The following is a 21,773-nucleotide window of genomic DNA, read 5'->3' on the forward strand; positions in this document are numbered from 1 at the left end:
GTTCAAAATATTGCTGCGATATATTGAACCCCCCCCCCCCCCTAAATAAAATAGTGAGCCATAATATTTTGAACCCCCTCTCCAAAAGCAATAAAAAAATAGAGGGGGTTTCAAAATATCGCAGCCATAATATTTTGAACCCCCTCTCCAAAGGGAATTGGAAACCGTAGGGGGTTCAATATATCGCAGCCATAATATTTTGAACCCCCTCTCCAATAGCAATAAAAAATAGAGGGGGGTACAAAATATCGCTGCCATATTTTGTACCCCCTCTACAAAGGGAATTGGAAACAGTAGGGGGTTCAATATATCGCGGACATAATATTATATACTATACTTTGAACCCGGGTTCAATATTTCGCAGTTTCGAAATATTATATGACACCTGTCCTCAAACCTGACACTATAGTTTGTTCCTGCATAATGTAATTGTTCTTCAAATTGATATTTTCATTGTTAACCCAGAAAAATAATTATTTTCTACATTGAAAAAAGAGGAACAACATAACACCTTACCTTAACATCAATTATTTTGTTTCTGATCAGAGACTGCAGAAAGACGCACACTAAGCGAACAAGGCGATTCTGTAAATATCTGTCACGGATGGTTTCACAGGTTGAGATACAGTTTGAGATGTACAGATGGATGAATTCAGAGGGCAGCTCTACAGCCTGGAACAAACAAAAACCTCATCTGAGAGTTGTTGATGTGGAATGCAAAAGCTTAGTGGCAATTGTCAAAATGTCATAAAAACATTTGCTATTTTGTTATTTTGAATCCTAATGAAACCTGCTCAAGCCTGGGAAATCTATAATTCTAGAATAGTTTTCTTAAACATGAAAGTTGGAAAAGGAACTTGGTACAATATTTCCAAGATCTTTGTATTGTGTTCAATGGTGTAGAGAAACAATTTAAACAATAGGAATTTCAATCCTAGAAACCATCAGTTTCACTTTCAAAAAGATTACATTCGATAATGGTTCTTTACAGCATTTTTCCCTGGCACTGATTTGTGTAAACCATCTAGTGTATCAATTGAACCATGCAGGGATTTTGTAAACCAAAAGACTTTCTGTGTAAAATGGACAAAATTTTATGTAAAGAGTAATGCTATGTTCCCACTATCAAGATTCACAGCATTATTGAAATAGCTGTCTTAATCGTAGTAATTGTATCATATCTCACCATATCAGAGTTCAGTTGTATTAATCAAAGAAAAATTAGGTCTACGATCAGCACAATTAGTTTTTGATTGCAATTATTATTGAATACTTAATTCAATTTTCACAACTTTGAATCCCGTTTGCCTAAGGATGCTTTGTGCTAAGTTTGGTTGAAATTGGCTCAGTAGTTCTGGAGAAGATCTATGTTGAAAATTTTTATGGACGGACGACAGAAAAAATGTGATCAGAAAAGCTCACTTGAGCTAAAATTTCATCTATCATGACCTTGTCGTATCAGAGGTGAACAAATTGCTGAAGAACATATCGACTAAAATCGCCTTGTATCTTGATTTAAAATTATAGAGAAGTTCCATAACCAGTTATGTTTTGTCAATCAAATTGTTTGTATCAGATCACACAAAAGTGGAAACCTAGCATAAAGCATTTAGGGCAAAATCATAAACAATTTTAATTAACTTCATTCAGAGTTTTTATTTCATTATTAATTGGTGCCAATTATGTTGGAATAATTGGCAATACATGTGCAATGGAAGTCCAACTACTGTTAACAGTGGTAGATGGGATCAATAGGAATGAGTCTATAAAGAGCAGCAAATTGAGGTCATTTAATCTTGATCAAAACAGTTCATTAATTGATTGTGCAAACTGTCGGATGCGAATGATTTTATTTTACCTGTGCAGCATTTACTTTTTCATTGAACCATGCAGAATTTAAATTTAATCCTTTAAATGTTTTGTGTGAACATTTTCTGTGTGTTTAATAATTGAGCATGTAACACACTTAATTCATATGTTGTGTATGTACTGATGTTGCATCATACATTTAGCCGGTATGTATGTTATAAGGCGTGTACTTACTGTTGTGAGTCTGTTGACCACCTCCATAGAGTGAAGAGACATCTCCATGTTAACCAAAACAGAAAAATACCTGTCGGAAAACAAAAACGCTAGTGAGTTGTATTTATGATAAATGATACCAGTACAACATTGTACACATGTTGTACACTGTAAATGTACTTTTTAATGACCTGTCCAAGGAAAGCTATTAATACTGTAATGCTAAACACCACTCATAAATAGGCACCATCACATGCATTTAATCGCTTTCATTTTGTCAACCGTCACTTCCGGTCCTCACCAGAAGGGTTAAAACAAATCAAGCTGTTTGAACTGTTTTCCTTCGACAATTTTAGTACAATTGATAAACAATAAAGTACAAGTGTCTAATGTTCAAGAAACTAACTTTTTATTTTCACTGAGCATTTCCGTGTGTCCATTTCCTGTCAAGAGACAAAAAAAACAATGACTCCACGAGATCTAAAAAACAGTGATGACTTGAACAACCAAACTTTGTGGGATGATAGCCCTAAGCATGTATCCAGGTTTACATTCTTTTGTTTGAATCGTCGTCAATTCCGGTCGTCACCGGAAGCACTTAAAATAATTTTTCCTTTTATTTATACATGGAATGAATACAGGTACTGTGGAATCATTAGATTTCGTGGTGGCTCAATTTTCGTGGAATTCGTGGGTACCTCTCATCCACGAATTAACATCCTCGACAAATAGTTAAATTAGGGTAATAAAGTCATACTTCCTTTGTAGGTTTAATAGAATACACGAAATTACGTCCCCACGAACCTGTGAAATTTAAGCAATCCACGAAAATTGGCCCCCACGAAATTTAATGATTCCACAGTATATCATTACACGATCTTATATATGTTAAATAAGCAAACATATTCTACTTCCGGTGAGGTATATCAAATATCTTAGGTACCTATCCTTTTTACAAATTTGATACCTGCGAGATTTTAGTCACTGTATGTGATTGAGACACGAACATTTATGAATAATAAACAATTGATTGAAGATGTGTTTAACGGGTTTCTTTTGTCAACCGTCACTTCCGGTACTCACAAGAAGAGTTCATACAATTTGTGTTTTTAACAAGTTTAACCGATTGTCTTTGGTGATTCATCTAGGATAATAAACAGTAATGTACACTAGGCAAATGTATAAAAAAAACCTAGCTTTTATTTTCATTAATCACAACCGTTCGTCCGTTTCTGGTCTCGAGACAAAGTCAAAGGCCTGAAGGGCCTAAGAATCGACTCGCTGTGAACATGTTGTCAATATTTTGATGTATTTGTTTTTATTACATTGTTAGTAATACATAAAAAAATTCTGTCTTTTGTAAATAAATTAAACATAGGTGAACAACAGCGCTCATTGTGGCAGACATCATCTTTATGAGACCAGCTTTAAAAATTATCATATTGAATTATATGATAATATTTTGATATCCTTTTTATTCAAAAAATTACCTTTCACGATTCATGAGTTTTTTAAAATCTTTGATATGTTGTAGCCAGTGATAATAAGAAACTTCTATACTTAATTCATGATTATTTCAAATTCTGCGTGTTAAAAGCAGAAAAGGGTCAATAAATGTCTGATTCCTGAATCATCAACTCGTCTCAGTACTTTGATTCAACACGTTTGTCAATGATAGACTGGCAATGCCTGCCAGACTGGCAATGCATAATATCGTAGGATAGAGACAAACGACCAGTATTTTTCAATGACAAAGAAATAAGAGCTATTTGCATTATATCGCACATTATCAATTCACGCTTGTGCTCAAAATCTTCTCCAAGAGATCCGATGACAGCAAGGGTCTTCTCGCTTCGCAAGATGGGTTATTCTAAAAATAGATTTTATGTTTAATATGGAAAAGGTTTTCCCCGTGTTAAGTTGTCGAATTCATGGGCGGCGATTGAACAAAAACTACTTTGATTTGTTATATTTTTTACACATCAAGAAAAACGTTAAAAATATATGTGTAAAAAAAGATAAGATTGTTTAACCATTTCAAATTGACAATCACGATAACAAAAGAGGTTATTGCATGCAATATTTTTATTAGGGCATGAATAATGTAGTGCAAAATATTCGCAGAAACGGTTATGATAACAAGAACTCGCTCGCTTCGCGAGCCGACTCAAAAACCTAGTTTCACCAGAATCTCAGATTTGGCTGAGAGTATTGATATTACATCGTATCGTATAAAACAAAATCGGACAGAAGACCTACTCGAAACGAGATCAAGTTATTTTTATTTTTTTTTTCCACAAATTTTGTGCACGCGATTTCTCGAAAACCATTCCACCGATTTCAGCCAATTTTTCACAGATGATAAAACTTCATATATTTTTGATATTTTTCCTGTATTCACTTCCGGTACCGACGTATCGGCTGTTTTGTACATTTTTATGACCTATTTTGTGCAGAGGTGATCTCGGAAACTATTAAAGATATGGCTATGAAATTTTCAGGATATGTAGACTATAGCTTGAAATTGGGCCCTATTAAATTTTATGTCAACCGCGCTATTTCTTGGAGCTCACCCAGGCATGAAATTTGCCCGTCTTTTTAGTCAGGCAGAATATCTCCAAGATGACTGAATAGAATTGCCTGAAATTTTAAGGAATAATAGATTGTGATTGTATCCTCAAGCCTTTTTTGTCATTTCTTTAGAAATTCATTTCCGGTTGTCCGTTTCCTGTCCCACCACAAAAAAACTTGTTTCCTCAAGATCACAGAAACGATTAAGACTTGAACATCCAAACTTTGTAGGATGATAGAACAATGTCTGGAAGTGTGTTTCAATCATTTTGTTTTGTTCGTCGTAACTTCTGGTCGTCACTGGAAGTAATCAAAAAATTATTTTTTACGTCTTTAAGTTATTTTACATAGAATTAATATATTAGTATAAATATTTACGTATGCCATTTATGCGATGTTGAATAAACAAGAAAAATTCTGCTTCCAGTGAGATCTCAATTATCTCAGGTAGTTTTTTTAAACAAATGTTTTACACGCAAGATCTTAGAAAGTGGAAGTGATCAAGACACAAAACTTACATGGAGGATAGACATTTAATAAAAATTTCGTTTGATTGTTCTCATTTTGTAAACTGTCACTTCCAGTCCTCAGCGGAAAGGTTCAAACAAATCAAGTTGTTTGAAAGTTTGACAGTTTTAATTAGAATTTTAGTAAAATTAATCAAAGGCCTGAAGGGCCACAATGGTGTCGAGTTAAAGTTAATTTGAAGAATAAAAACCTAATTAATTTTTTTTTAAAGTCAAAATAATCTTCACTATTACAAAAAAGCATATATTTTTTTATTTGTCTTATTTATGGTTCTCCTTCATTGATCAAATGTACACTTAGGTACTGTAGATTTAAAAAAAATCCTTAAAACAAAGTTTGATTCTGTCACTCTTAGTAATGTGTGTACTTAACATGAGACCAACTTTTCTTGTTGTTTGCTGGAGATTAATTTTATAACAAGTGAAAAGCTGTCAATGTGACAGCAAACCGGGTTTTCTTCTATGTGAACTGTATCCATAATCCATGTCAACCCGTATCCAGAGAAATGGAGTACCCTATATGCAACATTTTGCCAAAAAATGCCTAAGTTCAAAAGCTGGTATTTTTTTCATAAATTATCGGAAATCAAAATCCTAGCAATATGCACACCTCTGATATATGTACAATTGATCTGCTAAAGAACAACTTCCTATCTTGAAAACTGTAGGAGGAGTTATCCGTACAATGAGGGTACCCTATATGCAATATTTTGCCAAAAAATGACTAAGTTCAAAAGCTGGTATTTTTTTCATAAATTATCGGAAATCAAAATCCTTACAATATGCACACCTCTGATATATGTACAATTGATCTGCAAACGAACAACTTCCTATCTTGAACACTGTAGGAGGAGTTATCCGTACAATGAAGGTACCCTATATGCAATATTTTGCCAAAAAATGACTAAGTTCAAAAGCTGGTATTTTTTTCATAAATTATCGGAAATCAAAATCCTAGCAATATGCACACCTCTGATATATGTACAATTGATCTGCAAACGAACAACATCTTATCTTGAAAACTGTATGAGGTGTTATCCGTACAATGAGGGTACCCTATATGCAATATTTTGCCAAAAAATGACTAAGTTCAAAATCTGGTATTTTTTAAATAAATTATTGGAAATCAAAATCCTAACAATATGCACACCTCTGATATATGTACAATTGATTTGCAAACGAACAACTTCCTATCTTGAACACTGTAGGAGGAGTTATCCGTACAATGAAGGTACCCTATATGCAATATTTTGCCAAAAAATGACTAAGTTCAAAAGCTGGTATTTTTTTCATAAATTATCGGAAATCAAAATCCTAGCAATATGCACACCTCTGATATATGTACAATTGATCTGCAAACGAACAACATCCTATCTTGAAAACTGTATGAGGTGTTATCCGTACAATGAGGGTATCCTCTTGGCAGCTGCCCGCCCGCCCGCCATTTTCACCATTTTAATAACCAGATTTTTCCGTTGGAATACCCGGTTAAAAATTGCGTTGGGCGGTCAATTTAACAGAAATGAAATTCAATATAGATTTTACACAGTCAACTAAAATAATATAAATATTAAAATTAAGTGTGATTTCTTTTAATATTTTCAAACATCATTCTGATTTGGTTATTGACCATTTATTTACAGTAGAAATTGGTATCAATTATAATTACTTTTTAAAAACAAATATAATATAAAAGACAAATACATTTGTCAACTTTCAAAAAAAAAAATGTTTTTTATCATTTAATGTAGATCCAGTGTTCTGTGATGTCACACTATTTTTGTTAAACTTTGAATTCTTTAAAAATTGTGCAAGGTAGTTATATTTATTTTATGTGAATATAGTCACATGGATGTAATTAGAATTATTGGTAGGTTCAAGATATTTTCGCACTTAATTTTATCCTAAATTTCCAAATTTTTATACATCTTATCTATGCAAAGGGGAAATAACTCTTTTTTTTAACTTTTCTCTCAGGTGTATGTCTAAATGCTATAGTTTTTCTTATTCCAACGATTAATTTGAAAATATTTTTGTAATTTTAGTTTTCTGATAAAGTTGACATTAAAATTAAACAAGAAAAACAAATTTCTGCCTACAAGATTTTATCTTTAACAAAAAATAATACAGTTTTCTGATGCTAAAATATGCTTTAGTTTATGTTTATCTGGCATCTCAAAAAGTGTGATGACATGTATATTTTTTTAACAATTAATGACATTTAAGTCTATTAAGTTGAAATCAGTTTGGTTTTTCAACTTTCCTCAGAGAATTTTACGAGTATGGAGTGACCTTAACTAGTTAAATAACAATTCATTACAAATTGACTCACCTAATTCTTTTAAAGTTTTGAATGTTAATTAAAAATCTAAGTTTAGAAATATCTTAGGAGTTAAATTTGTTTTATAGATTTTTTCTCTCTATTCATATGGAATTAAATATTAAAATTATGATTGTGTTTAATTCTATATATTGTACATTGTATACTGCTGATAAACACACTGTCTCTTATTATCAATTTGATTTAAAATTCACAAGGGTCCAAATGACTTGGGTTGAAAAGATCAGGGGTAGATAAAAGAAAGCACCCATTCACGTTGTTTACAAAGTGAAAGTAGTTCACTTGTTGGTTTAAAATAACTTTTGGTTGTAGATATACTTATCGCTCGATGTATGAAGTTTTGTTTCTAAAAGATCAAACATTTGTGCATTGTCAATATTCAATATGGATACAAAATAATCTGTTTTGCAGGCTGGTATATTTCATAACCAAATTGAGTTTGTAGGCCTAACTATCGCATGTGTCTCCGTGCAAGTGTATTCATCCGCTGAAACCCAGACATATTGTTTACAATAAAATATGAACATTTTCAAAGACATCAACCATTTCGTATCTGCCAACTTGTTTTGTTGAGGTACAGTTCTGCTCGAAATTGAAATATGTCATCTATTTTTTTCTTCAAACATGTAAGAAAACTTTGCACTCATTTGAGTTGTTTGGCTCCTTAAAATTTGCAACTTCCGGACGTACGATCCCTAGATGGCTTTCGTGCTTTGCTCGACGCCATAATAAACAATAAAGTACAGCTGTCTAATATTTAAGAAATACAAACTTTTATTTTCATTAAGCACTTCCGTTTCTCCGTTTCCTGTCGAGAGACAAAAAACATTGAATCCATGAGATCTCAAAAACGTTAACGACTAGAACAACCAAACTTTGTGGGATGATAGCCCTATATATGTATATGAGTTTACATTATTTGTTTCATTCGTCGTAACTTCTGGTTGTCACCGGAAGCACTTACAAAATTATCAATTTTTTAAAATTTATTTTACATGGAATGAATATATCAGTATAAAATCTTGTATATGTTAACTATACAATGTTAAATAAGCAAACTTATTCTACTTCCGGTAAGATATCTCAAATATCTTAGGTGGCTTTCCTTTTAACAAATTTGATACCCGGGAGATTTTTTTCACTGTAAGTGGTTGAGAAACAAAACTTTTCTGAATGATAGACAATTGATTGAGGATATGTTTAATGGGTTATAAATTGTCAACCGTCACTTCCGGTACTCACCAGAAGGGTTCAAACAATTCATGTTTTTAACAAAGTGCAGAGACGTTCTTGGGTGTGTCATCTCTCCTGATAAACATTGATGTACACTAAGCAAATGTCCAAGAAATACCAGCTTTTATTTTCATTATTCACTTCCGTTCGTCCGTTTTCGGTACTGAAACAAAAAAACTAGTTTCAACAAGATCTCAGATTAGGCAGAGAGTATCAATATTTCATCGTATCATATAAAAGAAATTGGACGGAAGACCTACTCGTTACTCGTAACGAGAATCTAGTTATTATTCTTTTTTTGTCTTACAAATTTTGTGCAGGCGATTTCTCAGAGATGGTTTGTTCGATTCTATTCAAATTTTTAGAGCTAATGCCTAGTTATCTATATTTTATACTGCTTGGACACTTTTTGAAAATTTACTTTTGGTCGGAGGTTATCGTCAATTTAGGATTTTTGAAATTCAATTTTGTCTGCGATGTTTCTCAAAAATGTGTAAAGATAGAGTGCTGAAATTTTCAGATACGATAGATCTAGCATTTTGCTGGTGTACCACGGTCAAGAATATGTCCGCCGTCACTTCCGGTCGTCGCCGGTTGCAAATTTAAATCAAAGGCCGGAACGGCCACAAAGGCGTCGAGTTTACATTTTTTAAAATATAGATTATAAAATGTTATCAATAATTTGAATTTTTGTACTAATAGTCGTTTATTTAAAATTACATATTAGAATAAAAAAAAGTAAATGAATTGTGTGCTTTAAAAACAAAAATCAGTATATTTTTTATAAAATAAGTTGTGGTGCGTTTATAATATAATAACTCATCATGGTTACAAAAATCACAGGAGTCGGCAATCTTATCAATAAATATAATACCTAGAGTCAAAATAAGTAAAAACCCTGCCATGAGCTTCGCTCACGAAGTGAGCGTCGTTCGCTCACTTCGTGAGCGAAGCTCATGGCTGGGTTTTTACTTATTTTGACTCTAGGTATTATTTATTGATAAGATTGCCGACTCCTGTGCAAAAATCAAAGAAATTAAATTTCAAAGTTCAAAAATAATTAATTATTTTCTTTCTGCTTTAAACAGTTTTTGAAGAATTTTCAAGGTTCATACATGTAACTTAAATACATTTCCAGTGTGTCCCTAATTATAATAATAAAACATACTTTTGGACTTGGCCCAGGCGACCCGGGTTCAAGCCCCGAGTGCCGCAAAAAATTTTCACTTATATTTTGCTTAGATTTTTATTCTATCATTGAATTGATGAGTTTTATCTTATCTGTTTAAAAATCGGATGGAAGAACCACTCGTTGCTCGCAAGTTCTTATTTTTCTTTTCTTTTTCTTTCTAGATGCGAACTTTGAGGCTCCATATTGTGCTCATTTCTGAACGGTTTTTGCTCAAATTTTCAGGGCTTTTAGACTTTACAAAACACTATCTTAATCAATTGATAAATTTTTGAAATCCTTTTCCATTAACGAGTTATTCCCCTTTTTAAAATTTTTAGGGCCTTTGGTTTCCAGACAAAGGCTTCGAGACTATGTTAGCAGGGAATGGGAATCCAACGAATTTGAATAACAGAGACATTGTAGTTGTGCACGTCAGTTTTTGTTTTTGGATTACTTTTTTTATTTAGGAAAAGGTAGGGGGTCAAAAACAGGATTCCAAAAAGTGCGAAAATTTAATTATATTTTCCTTTGTATCTTTTAAACGAAAAATATTTTGTTAAGACATGTAGAATAAAAGTTGTACAGAATATCAAGGGCTTTCATTTGACACCAATAAAATAAGGGCTGGCCCCTTAAAAGTTTTTGCTTAATAACTCAAAAACGGTTAGGAGTTCGATATAGCTGTTGCTGGAAAAGTTGTTTGTTGGGATTTCATAAAGGTCCTTACAATGTTATTCTGTTAGTGATTTGTGCAGTATGAGTGTAAAAAGCTTTACATGTTAACATGTACCTGTTTTCATTTCGCAAGTTAACAAAAGTCTTTTTGCATACAACTGGCATAAAGTTACCACAGAAAGTATGCTAGTTTATACAGGGGGCTTTGATTTATGAGAGAAAAAAATTTAGAATATATGTCTTTTTTAAGGATTTAAGGTAGTCCTATACTCGGCACTAAATGGGCTCAATCATTAATAGCTTAGCTTTAAATGCTAAATATACATTCTAGCAATACATATATAAAAGAAAATATGCATGTTTACATGCTAGTTTGTTTGTTATCACCTCTCAGATGGCGCAAATTTTTGTAAGTAAGTACTCTTTATGGACATGATGTATCAAAATAGAATACAAAAAATGCAATGCTAGTATCGCGTTTGGTAATTTTTTTACTATTTTATTGACTCAAACTTAAATTCATTGCGTTTATTCTATAGATTGACATCTTAGAAAAAAGATTTGGTAAAATAAATTATATGTTGACGGATTACTTTTCGCGCTATAAGCTCTATACCAAGTAGACCCTGACGAAAAAATCCGTAAAAATCACATTTTGCTACAGTTTTCTGCCTAGATCTGTCAACAATGTTAGATATCATTTAAACATTAATTAAATGACGATTGATTAAATTCTAAATAGCTTCTGTCTCTAAATTTAAACCGGTTTTAGTAAAAGAAAAATTCGGGGGGGGGGGGGGGGGGGGGGGGGGATGGCATAAAAACAAAGAAGATATAAGCATACCTGAGATCCTGGTTAATCAGAAACTTCGTTTTTTATTTTACTTTAACAGAATCGAGTTTCTCAACATTAATCATTTCTATCTCTCATAGAATACATATATTACCGTTCTAATTGCTAATTATTGCCATTGTTTACAACAGTGATGTAGAGCAAAATCAATACCGAGTATCTAAAACGCTTTGTAAAAGTCGAACGAATATTGTAAAATCCGTATTATGACGTAGTGCGATACTCGGACTACTTTAAGTCATTGTTGTTAAGTACCTCTGGTGCACAATCCTAAAAGACAAGAATCGAAAAACAAAACATTTTTTTTCTTTTCTAGTATAACACAAAATACGTATTGAAAAAAATCTATGCATCACATATTGGTTATCATACTGCATGCATTTAAAATCTACCTTGAATCAGAGCTGTGTATGTGTACCATTACGTAAGCTATCCCTCGCCCGCGGCCAAGAAAATCGGTCACCATGGTCGCGGCTGGACTACCTAGCGGTCAAAGGTTATCTGATACACGAGAGTTGCGTCTCTCATATATGAGTTTATTTAGCCGCAAACTGAAGAATTGTTTCAGTTTTGATTACACATAAAGGTTAAATCTTCTTCAATTGGATTAAATGATCACTCAGCTAATTAATAAAAGCAATGCCATTCTCAAGTAATACTAGAACTGTCCTAATGGGACTAATACCCCCGCAAGGCTAATTTCGAATGGGACAAATAATTGAATCGAATAATAAAGGTTTGGAACACATACAAATAAAAAAAATCTAGAATTGTAAAAAAAATAAAATTAGTTAACAAAGAAAAATTAAAATCAAAATTGTCAGAATTTCACTGTAAATACATATGTATAACAGTATTGAGTAATACATTTACTAATTTATGTATCTGATGATATTATTTTATTTAATTGTTTAAAAGAAAAACCAACAAAACGACAACAACCCCTCCCTTTGCAGTAAATGGAAATACCAGTAGCCAAGCAATGATCTTCTGTTGATAAAACTTTATATATCTTTCTAATGAGAGTCTTAACAGATGCAGTTAGTTGTTTCAAATTTTCCTCACTTTCTCCTATGGTACAATGGAACTCCATATCAGAAAATTCATCCCATAGGACTATGATTTTCTTTGATGAGCTTGTTGAATTTAATAAACTCCCAAAACATTACCATAATTACCATACTATGTAAAAATATATAAAAAAGAAAATATAATATTACAAAAACTTTCAAAATTGCCAAAACACTACAATCATATCAGTAGTTTTGAATTTCATTTAAATTAATGCCCTATAGGGTCACTTCATCAATTTACTTGACTTATAAATTTAAACAACTTCTAAAAATAGTTAAATTCTTTATTAATAATTATATATATTTTTTTCCTTATAATGATAGACACTTTTGGTTTACATGAAACAGTTTTAAAATAGCCCAAAACCACTGCCCATTTTACAGCTTATCAATTTTCCCTAAACACATGCTCCATCTAAACCATGGCCCCCTTGGGACAAATGAATTCAGCCACACTTGCCTTTGATGTTCTTAATAGCACCATTGAATTTATCATTAACAAACAAAAATTTTGCATTATCAGATGATAGAATACTTATAAAAAATAAATTAAGTTAACACATAAAGACAAAAAATCTCCATCTTGATGTATTTATATAAATATATATTTTAGAGTGTTTTAATTAATACTATAAATTAATTCATAAAATATGTAAGGATTACCTCCCTTACTTTTCAACATCAGTGTACAATATATAGAATAGGGAAAATGAAAACTGTCATAAAATCATTAAATCTTGTCTGATCTTAAAAAAAAATTGCAGGTGCACATCTTCAGATGGTGATCAACATATGTACAAATTTTCAGACTGTTCCATGCAGTAGTAAAAAATCTATAGGGGGGGACATAGTTGCTTTTACAGACAGACGGACAGACAGACAGACGGACAGGGTGAAACCAATATACCCCCCTAAACTTCGTTTGCGGGGGTATAATTAGACATAGATCAATTCTGGGTTTTAAGTAAAAAAAAACAAACTTCTATTTGATAGATTTTAGTCATTTTATGGCAAACTTTTCAAATCTTCCTAGCTGTGCGTGTGTGTGTGTTGTACCTTTACGTAATCTATCCTTCGTCCACAGCCGAGGAGATAAGCCACGGCTGCACTACCTAGCGGTAAGCCGTTATCTAATACACAAGATTCAAACATGCACACTTACATGTATATAAACGTCTTTGAGTTTATATAGCCGTAAATACTATAACTGTTTACATTAATGTTATAAAAGTTTGATCATCTTGTATTTATTAAACATTAAACATTGGAGTGTAAATTAAAAAGTTGTTCTGAAAATTAATAAAAGCACTATTACTCCAAGTCTAAATGTTTTAAAGACTGTACAAATAATGTTTAATATTAAAAAAAAAACACAACACAAATATTAAACCTTTAAATGATGATCATCCCTTGCACATGGCCGAGGAGATCCCACGCGAGGGTACAAGTGATCCACGGTAGGTTCGTGTTTTTCTACACGTACCTTATCATGCGTGCATGTTTGATATCTTGTACGAACACAACTAATTTTATTATGTTTTCAACTATTATACTGGTTTAAGGTGAAAAGATAAATTAATTTTACTTGTACAGTTGATTTAGCATTGATTTATACGATAGCGTACAAGGTAGTTTAAAACAAATTATAATCAAAGTTCCATGTAACATGTTTGCGGTAGGTGCTGGCACAATAAAAGAATGTCCTGAATTGAGGCACTCGGTGATTATTTAAAAGAGTATTCACATGAATTTTTAAACAAGTTTTGTTTAGATTTTATCGGTCAGATATTAATAAATTCTGTAGCGTCTCTACATGATCGTTCGTTTAATTGTGAAAACGAACTCATTGCTGTGTTGCCCAGCAGCCAGGTGCTCTTTTTTTTAAATTGGCAAAAAGATATCCAGATCTGTCAAAAATCATTTTTGGTGACTTCTTCGTATGTGCAACATTTTCTCTTTAACATCTTTTACTTTCTCATCCGTTTCTTTATTCGGTCAGTCTGTGTAATTCAATCGCCACGTGCTACCAAAAATCTTGTGTTGCTTCAGCGCACACAGCTCAGAACATATATAGCCCCAGGTTATTTATGGCTGCAGATCATCAATTGTTATGTAATTGATTAACAGTTGGAAGGGTGCTTTCATTACAGTGGTCAATTGTCAAACAATAAGGCTTTTATTCGAAGTCAATCATTTTCACATTAAAGGTGCGAGATCGTAATCTGTGAATGTGGCTAATAAATTAACCTGAACACGCTAAACTTCAATAGTTTTAAAAAGAATAATATAAAATATATTATAATTAAAAGTTTTAAGTCAAAGGTAATTTGTTTTTGGGATTAGAAATTATGAAATACGACAACATTATGCTAAGCAGTCAGTCGCCATAGTAATCATCAACGTACTGTAAGTGTCGACAGATTTCTGATTTCTTTGAAAGACCATGATACATGTAGTTCACTTGACTTACAGACTATAATATAGCAACATATCTGCCTCCAAAAAATACATGCGTTTCTCAAAGTTACACTTTAGCGAGATGGAAATGTGTTATTGGGGATTTCTTTATTGCTAATTATTATTTGCTAATTATATAAAAATTGATTTTAAAAAACTTTTTATTGCAGATGTGTGGTAAAATGTGTAATGCAACTTAATTTACTAACAAGGTTAGCTTCAGCCAGTGGAATACTAATTTTAGGTCAACAATGAATACCCAATCTATTAAAATACAAGATAAATAGTTTCCAGAACTATAATAATATGAATGTGTACATGAAGGTTGCACCCTCATTTGTATAGCTGTAGGTGAGGAGGTAAACGTGTAGCCATGTATGACTGCACATATGATGGACTGTGGCTACAGACGATATCCATTGACAGTCTTCCAATACATCTAGTATGCACAGTTTGACCTATAAACTGACCAGTTTCATAACTTCCCCTAAATTCTCTAACACGGACTGTCTAATTTTCTTCCCAGAATTCAAATTTACGCAAGCGCAATTGAAGTTTTATTCAATTTAGTTAGTCAGCCCATGCGGTGACTAAAATTTCAGCAGAATATCTAATGTTTTAACACTGAAATAGTCTAAAACAGAAGAAACAAGCATTCTGAGAGTATTGCATAAGCAATACACGTCCCCTACCGGTTTGTAGAAATTTGTGAGTGCAGAATATCATTCTTACCGTCTTCTGTACCCCGAATCAACAGACCAACCCGATAACGAACCCGATTGTAATTATACAAAAAAAAAACCTGTTGATTAAATTAACAACACAATGCTTGAAACTATTTTATAGAACTTATTTGTTTGTTAGAAACAATAAAAGGAATGGTCAAAGTAATGCACAATATTACTACTGACTACATACTTTCCTCGTTTATTCAATACACACCAAACCCGATCATTAAAAAATTGGAATATAAAAAATTAATTTTCTCGAAAATATGTCAACCAGACGCTACAAAAATGTAAACTTGATCTGTAGTTTAATATTTTGAAGCTGTTCAGCAAATTTCATGTCATTCCTCAAACGTACAAAGAAAAAAAAAACGTGGAAAACTGAAGACTGATGGACGGACAGACAGACAGACGGGCGGACGGACAGACAGACAGACAGGCGGACGGATGGACAGACAGACAGACGGACGCAGAGGAAAGCTATAGTCCCCTCCGGTGAAACTGGTAGGGGACTAATAATGCCTTAATGGCTTTCACTACTTCTTCATACTTATTTTTATTTTTAACCTCAAATTTAGAACTGTAGGAATTCAGTATCAAAAATTTTCAAAAGCTTTGAAAACCTTACCACTTAGAAATCATTTAGATTCAAATAGACATGTCATTGAGGAGACAAAAGATTGCTTGTGACATATACGTCATTTTTAAAATATATCTTCATGATAAAACAGAGGAAAGTGGAACGTGCATCAAATTTACTTCATGTACATGTTACCCCAGAAATCCGACCTAATATGCCCCTTTGTCACATTTAATTGGATTATCTGAAAATAAAAACCGCAACACCGTTATTCGCCTATTTTTATAGACGTTTCTCTGGGTTTTTTTTTCAAAATACATATGTAAACTTTCTCCAAGAGAATTCCTTTTGATCTGATAAAGGAGAAAAAACATATGAAAATAGGGATTTTGCATATAATTGCATTGTCGAGAGAAGTAATATTCATATCTGTAAATAAGGTTATTTATATTTAATTTCACGTTACATAGCGGTGTCGCTATGAAACAGCACCATCTGGTGTAAAATTTAGATGCTCACTTATGCATAAAGTCTCCCGCTGATCTTTGATAACTGATTATTATTTTGAATGTCCAAGTCTACTCGTATCATTAAATAATATCAGCCCTATAGCAATGTTCATAGATGCCATCAATTTTGACTATTTACCAAATTTTGACAGCATGCAACAATTTCAAACTTGCACATAGTCTTCAAAAATTTAGAAAGATTTTAAATACAGATGTTATCTTAAAGAAACAGTTACGTATTTTTTAGGCGGGTTCGTTTTTTAAAAATACATTTCCTGACATGATTCATGAGTACATGTATATAACATAGCAATGTTCATAGATGCCATCAATTTTGACTATTTACCAAATTTTGACAGCATGCAACAATTTCAAACTTGCACATAGTCTTCAAAAATTTAGAAAGATTTAAATACAGAAGTTATCTTAAAGAAACGGTTAGGTATTTTTTAGGCGGGTTCGTTTTTTAAAAATACATTTCCTGATATGATTCATGAGTACATGTATATAACACTCCTTGCTACCCTTAAAAATTTAACTCGCCATTAAACTTCTCATTGTTTAAAGAGTTTTGAAACAATCATTACACAAACTGTGTTCGACAAATAGTTTTCCTAAAACATTTTCTTCCCGTCTTTTTCAAAACACGTTTTTAAACAGGCTTTCAATGACAACACGTTTTTATAACAAAAGCAGAACTAAAATTTTAGTCATTATAATTGCTTGACACCAAATCATATACATTTTCAACTTGCAGCAACATCCCCCTATTTCTACCGTTTCAAGGTTTTCTTCGCTTTGAATAAGAATGGGTCTTTTATTTCTGCAATTTGTATTTGCCTTCCCATAAGGATACTTTGTACCAAAGAACTGCTAACGCTAATGCCAGTTTCTCGCCTACATTTTACATCCAAATATTTCGGAATTTCTGTCAGATATTCAAAAACTAAGTTTTCTACTAAAAAGTATGATCAAATCCTTATCAATTTATATCAAAATAAAATTTGTAATCAAATTATTTATTTTTAAACAAAAGTTTTGCTAACGCAGGGTCTTAAAATTTTTTTTCATTGAAATCGGTTATTGGGGAGACGGGACAGAAAGATGTTTTGAAAAATATTTCCATTTTCCGGTATTTTCTATTATGAAATGAGCTATTGTAACCCAAAATACAAAGTTATCTCTCTTTGTTTGACCAAATCATTTATATGTAATGAAATATACATAAATGTTTACATTATTATAAAAAAATAACTTTAATTAGACAACTTTCAAAAAATGACTTTTAGTTAGGCGGCTAGACAATGCTATCATTCGCAGTCCTAAAATTGGCCAAGCGGTTTTAGAGAAGTTCAAAATGTAAAAAGTTTACAAACGGACGGATGATGGACAAAATGTGATCAGAATAGTTCACTTGAGCCTTCAGCTCAGATGAGCTAAAAAGCATAAAAATTTGATAATTTCATCATACTGATTACAAGGTGATGTAAGATGTACATCCACACAAGTGAGGCCTCTACAGTAAAATACTTTGAACTGTTAAGAGGTCTGTGGCTTATATAGAGGTAGAGGGGATACAACAATGAAAGAGAAATATGGCGGACAATGCTTTTTACGAGTAGTGTTCGACTTCTGATATGCAATAATAAGCTACACTTACTCTGTGATTTGGTTGGACTGCATCAGTCGCAATAACACCTCTATGGCTACTAAGGGGTTGTTTTCAACTAAGTCTGGCAACTGGAAATTGAAAAAAAAATATTTTGAAAATGTCTGATATCACTGAAATTCATGTCAATGTGTACAATACTGTATTGTAACTGATTTTCAAAGCTACATTTAATAGGCATACCGTTTAATTACAGAGAGAGTTGTTCAAGATCAAGACTGTATATCAATGAATTTAAGATAGCTGCCATCTCTTAAAACATCTGTTTGAAGTATTAAGAGGGCTCAATGGTCTTGGCAATTTTTAGACTATTCTAATCTCCTTAAAAAGAAGATTTATGAAAACTAAAACTGTCCTAATGGGACTAATACCCCTGCCAGGCTAATTTCAAATGGGGCAAATAATTGAATTGAATAATAAAGGTTTGGAACACATACAAATAAAAACAAGAATAGAATTCCTGGGTCCCCTGCCGGTCAAGCAGTATACTAGTATCGATCAAGGCTGATTTAGGAACTTGACCAAGGTATTAGTGGTGTAAACATTTGGTATAAATTTCATGTAAATCCGTCAAAATTTGTAGGCATGAGAGCGCTTATTAAATACAAGGTCAATTTTTGGATAAAACGGAGTCATTATTGTGGTCAAAGTCCCATAACTCCAACAAAAAGTATCGACCAATGCTGATTTTCGAACTTGACCAAAGTATTAGTGGTATAAACATTTGGTATAAATTTAATGAAAATCCGTCAAAACTTGTAGGCATGAGAGCTCTTACAAGGTCAATTTTTGGATAAAACGGAGTCATTATTGTGGTCAAAGTCCCATAACTCCAACAAAAAGTATTGACCAATGCTGATTTTCGAACTTGACCAAGGTAATAGTGGTATAAACAATCGGTATAAATTTAATGAAAATCCGTCAAAATTTGTAGGCATGAGAACGCTTACAAAAAAGTGTGACGCACGGACACCCGGACGGACACCCAGCATTTCTATGTCCCTGCTCCGCGTTGCAGCGGGGGACAAAAATTTCTAGAATTGTGAAAAAAAATTAGTTAACAAAGAAAAATTAAAATCAAAATTGTCAGAACTTCACTGTAAATACATATGCATAACAGTAATACATTTACAAATTTATGTATCTGATGATATTTTTTTTATTTAATTCTTTTAAGAAGCATAGGTAATCACAGATTACAAAGCTCTCCGAGACGAGGCATCACCGTTACGAGGCATCACCTTTATGAGACCACCGTAATCATATTATATGAAAATCATCTTATATCATCTGTTAAAAAATTGTATGATAATCATATGTTCCTTTCATACGGTATTATTAGATACAATGTTTATCAATAAAATAAGTTCTGGTACACAGCGTGGTGTAACCAGTGGATATGAGTTATATACATAGCTAATGCATGATATTAAGTGTATATGATACTTATTTATATGTTTTAAAAAGGTATAAACCAATGTTATGATGAATGTGATAAATACATGGCTTGATATTTTCATAAAATCTGCATCGTTATTCTGTCATATTGATTGGTGTTTTTTGTTTACGTTTTTCAGACATTTTTTCTGTGGGGAGATGAAAGGAAGTCCTCTCCAAAAATGATAACGAGGATCAGCGCATATCAGCTCTGAAAAACGCAATCCCAGAGTATTGTTTAAAATCCAAAGCGAAAAACATTTTAAAAAATACAAATATGCCTTTAACGCTTTTTGCAAGTAGTGTTCTTCCTTTATACCCCAGATTATCCCTTTACCAGCTTCAGAGTCAAACATCGCTATATACATTATTCACTTGTCGACTAAATTCCATTCTGTAAAATTCAAGAAGCAGTCTATTCTATAAGTTGGGCTCATTCTCTAGGAGATTTTAAAATCCGTGCGATTCCACTCTTGTCAATTCAGTGAATGAAGGAGCTATAAGATCACTCAGCCATGTCGTAAAGAAAAAAGAGCCGATTTTACCAGAAGTGTTATCAGAATTAGTGAAAAAATTTGGGAAAGAAACGGATTCCTTACAAGATATACGATTGTGCTGCATGTGTTTAATAGCATATGCTGGTTTTTTGCGTTTTTCTGATCTGATAAATTTGAAAAGATGTAACATATGTATTTTTAATTCTCATGTTTCGTTGTTAATAAAAAGAAGCAAGACCGATGTATACAAAGAAGGAAGCACTGTGAATATTTCAAGAACTCCAAATGATACATGTCCTGTAGCTATATTAGAAAGATATTTAAGGAAAGCAAATATTTCGCCTTCTTCCGAGGAATTTATTTTCAGGTCCATACTTTACTGTAAGAAATCCAAGTCTTACAAACTTAGAAATGGTAACAAACCATAATCGTATACTAGAGCAAGAGAAATATTGCTCGAAGCACTAAAGTCTTTAGGTTTAGAATCCGGTAATTTTGGTTTGCATAGTCTTAGATCGGGGGGTGCTACAGCTGCTGCTAGCAACGGCATTACTGATAGACTGTTTAAGAAACATGGTAGATGGAAATCCGAGAAAGCCAAAGATGGCTATGTACAGGAAAATTTATAAGCAGATATCGGTTTCGAAAAAATTAGGCATTTAATAAGATAACATTGTATTTGCCACTTTTCACATTATTGTGTTCTTTCTTTATTGTCGAAAATGCAGCAAATAAGTGCTTCCTTCACTAATCATGTGTTTTGTTATTGTTGTAAATAATTTATGTTCGGTTGAGTGGAACGAATAAAACATAAACTAATTTATCATAGGTATCAGAACACATGTTATATGTTTTGTTTATATATTTAAACCTGTAGCCATTGGCTATTTATAGCGTAACAGGTATTCAAGTTAAGCACGATTTTCACTCATTCGAAGAATTTTTTTTGCCGCATTTACACAATCCCCACTCACCCACCCACTAATTTAGTGACATTTAAAAATCGAAAAACTGTGCACAATAAAATGTAAACAAGAATAGAATTCCTGGGTCCCCCGCCGGTCAAGCAGTATACTAGTATCGAGTCTATCGACCAAGGCTGATTTTCGAACTTGACCAAGGTATTAGTGGTATAAACATTTGGTATAAATTTAATGAAAATCCGTCAAAATTTGTAGGCATGAGAGCGCTTACAAGGTCAATTTTTGGATAAAACGGAGTCATTATTGTGGTCAAAGTCCCATAACTCCAACAAAAAGTATCGACCAATGCTGATTTTCGAACTTGACCAAGGTATTAGTAGTATAAACATTTGGTATAAATTTAATGAAAATCCGTCAAAATTTGTAGGCATGAGAGCGCTTACAAGGTCAATTTTTGGATAAAACGGAGTCATTATTGCGGTCAAAGTCCCATAACTCCAACAAAAA

The 21,773-nt window shown here is 32.6% G+C and overlaps 1 protein-coding gene and 1 pseudogene across 5 annotated transcripts in view; one reads left to right on the forward strand and one right to left on the reverse strand.

The window, feature by feature from the left end:
* The window catches only part of LOC105337787 (CCR4-NOT transcription complex subunit 11), a 76,205-nt gene that overhangs the window by 5,526 nt on the left and 48,906 nt on the right, over positions 1-21,773 (reverse strand). For 3 of the 5 annotated variants that reach the window (XM_034470767.2, XM_034470763.2, XM_066084763.1), the window contains 3 exons: positions 18,401-18,480; positions 2,044-2,113; positions 517-672 (listed from right to left, as the gene is read on the reverse strand). In XM_034470767.2, the coding sequence (XP_034326658.1) occupies positions 517-672; positions 2,044-2,113; positions 18,401-18,480 (306 nt within the window). Of the gene's footprint in view, positions 1-516; positions 673-2,043; positions 2,114-8,703; positions 8,858-18,400; positions 18,481-19,176; positions 19,444-21,773 lie in introns of those variants that run through there. The other 2 variants (XM_066084764.1, XM_066084762.1) reach the window with 2 other exon arrangements.
* On the forward strand, positions 20,466-21,006 carry LOC136275464 (uncharacterized; annotated as a pseudogene).

The sequence above is a fragment of the Magallana gigas genome, chromosome 5 (assembly GCF_963853765.1).
Source record: "Magallana gigas chromosome 5, xbMagGiga1.1, whole genome shotgun sequence".
Lineage (NCBI taxonomy): Eukaryota > Metazoa > Mollusca > Bivalvia > Ostreida > Ostreidae > Magallana > Magallana gigas.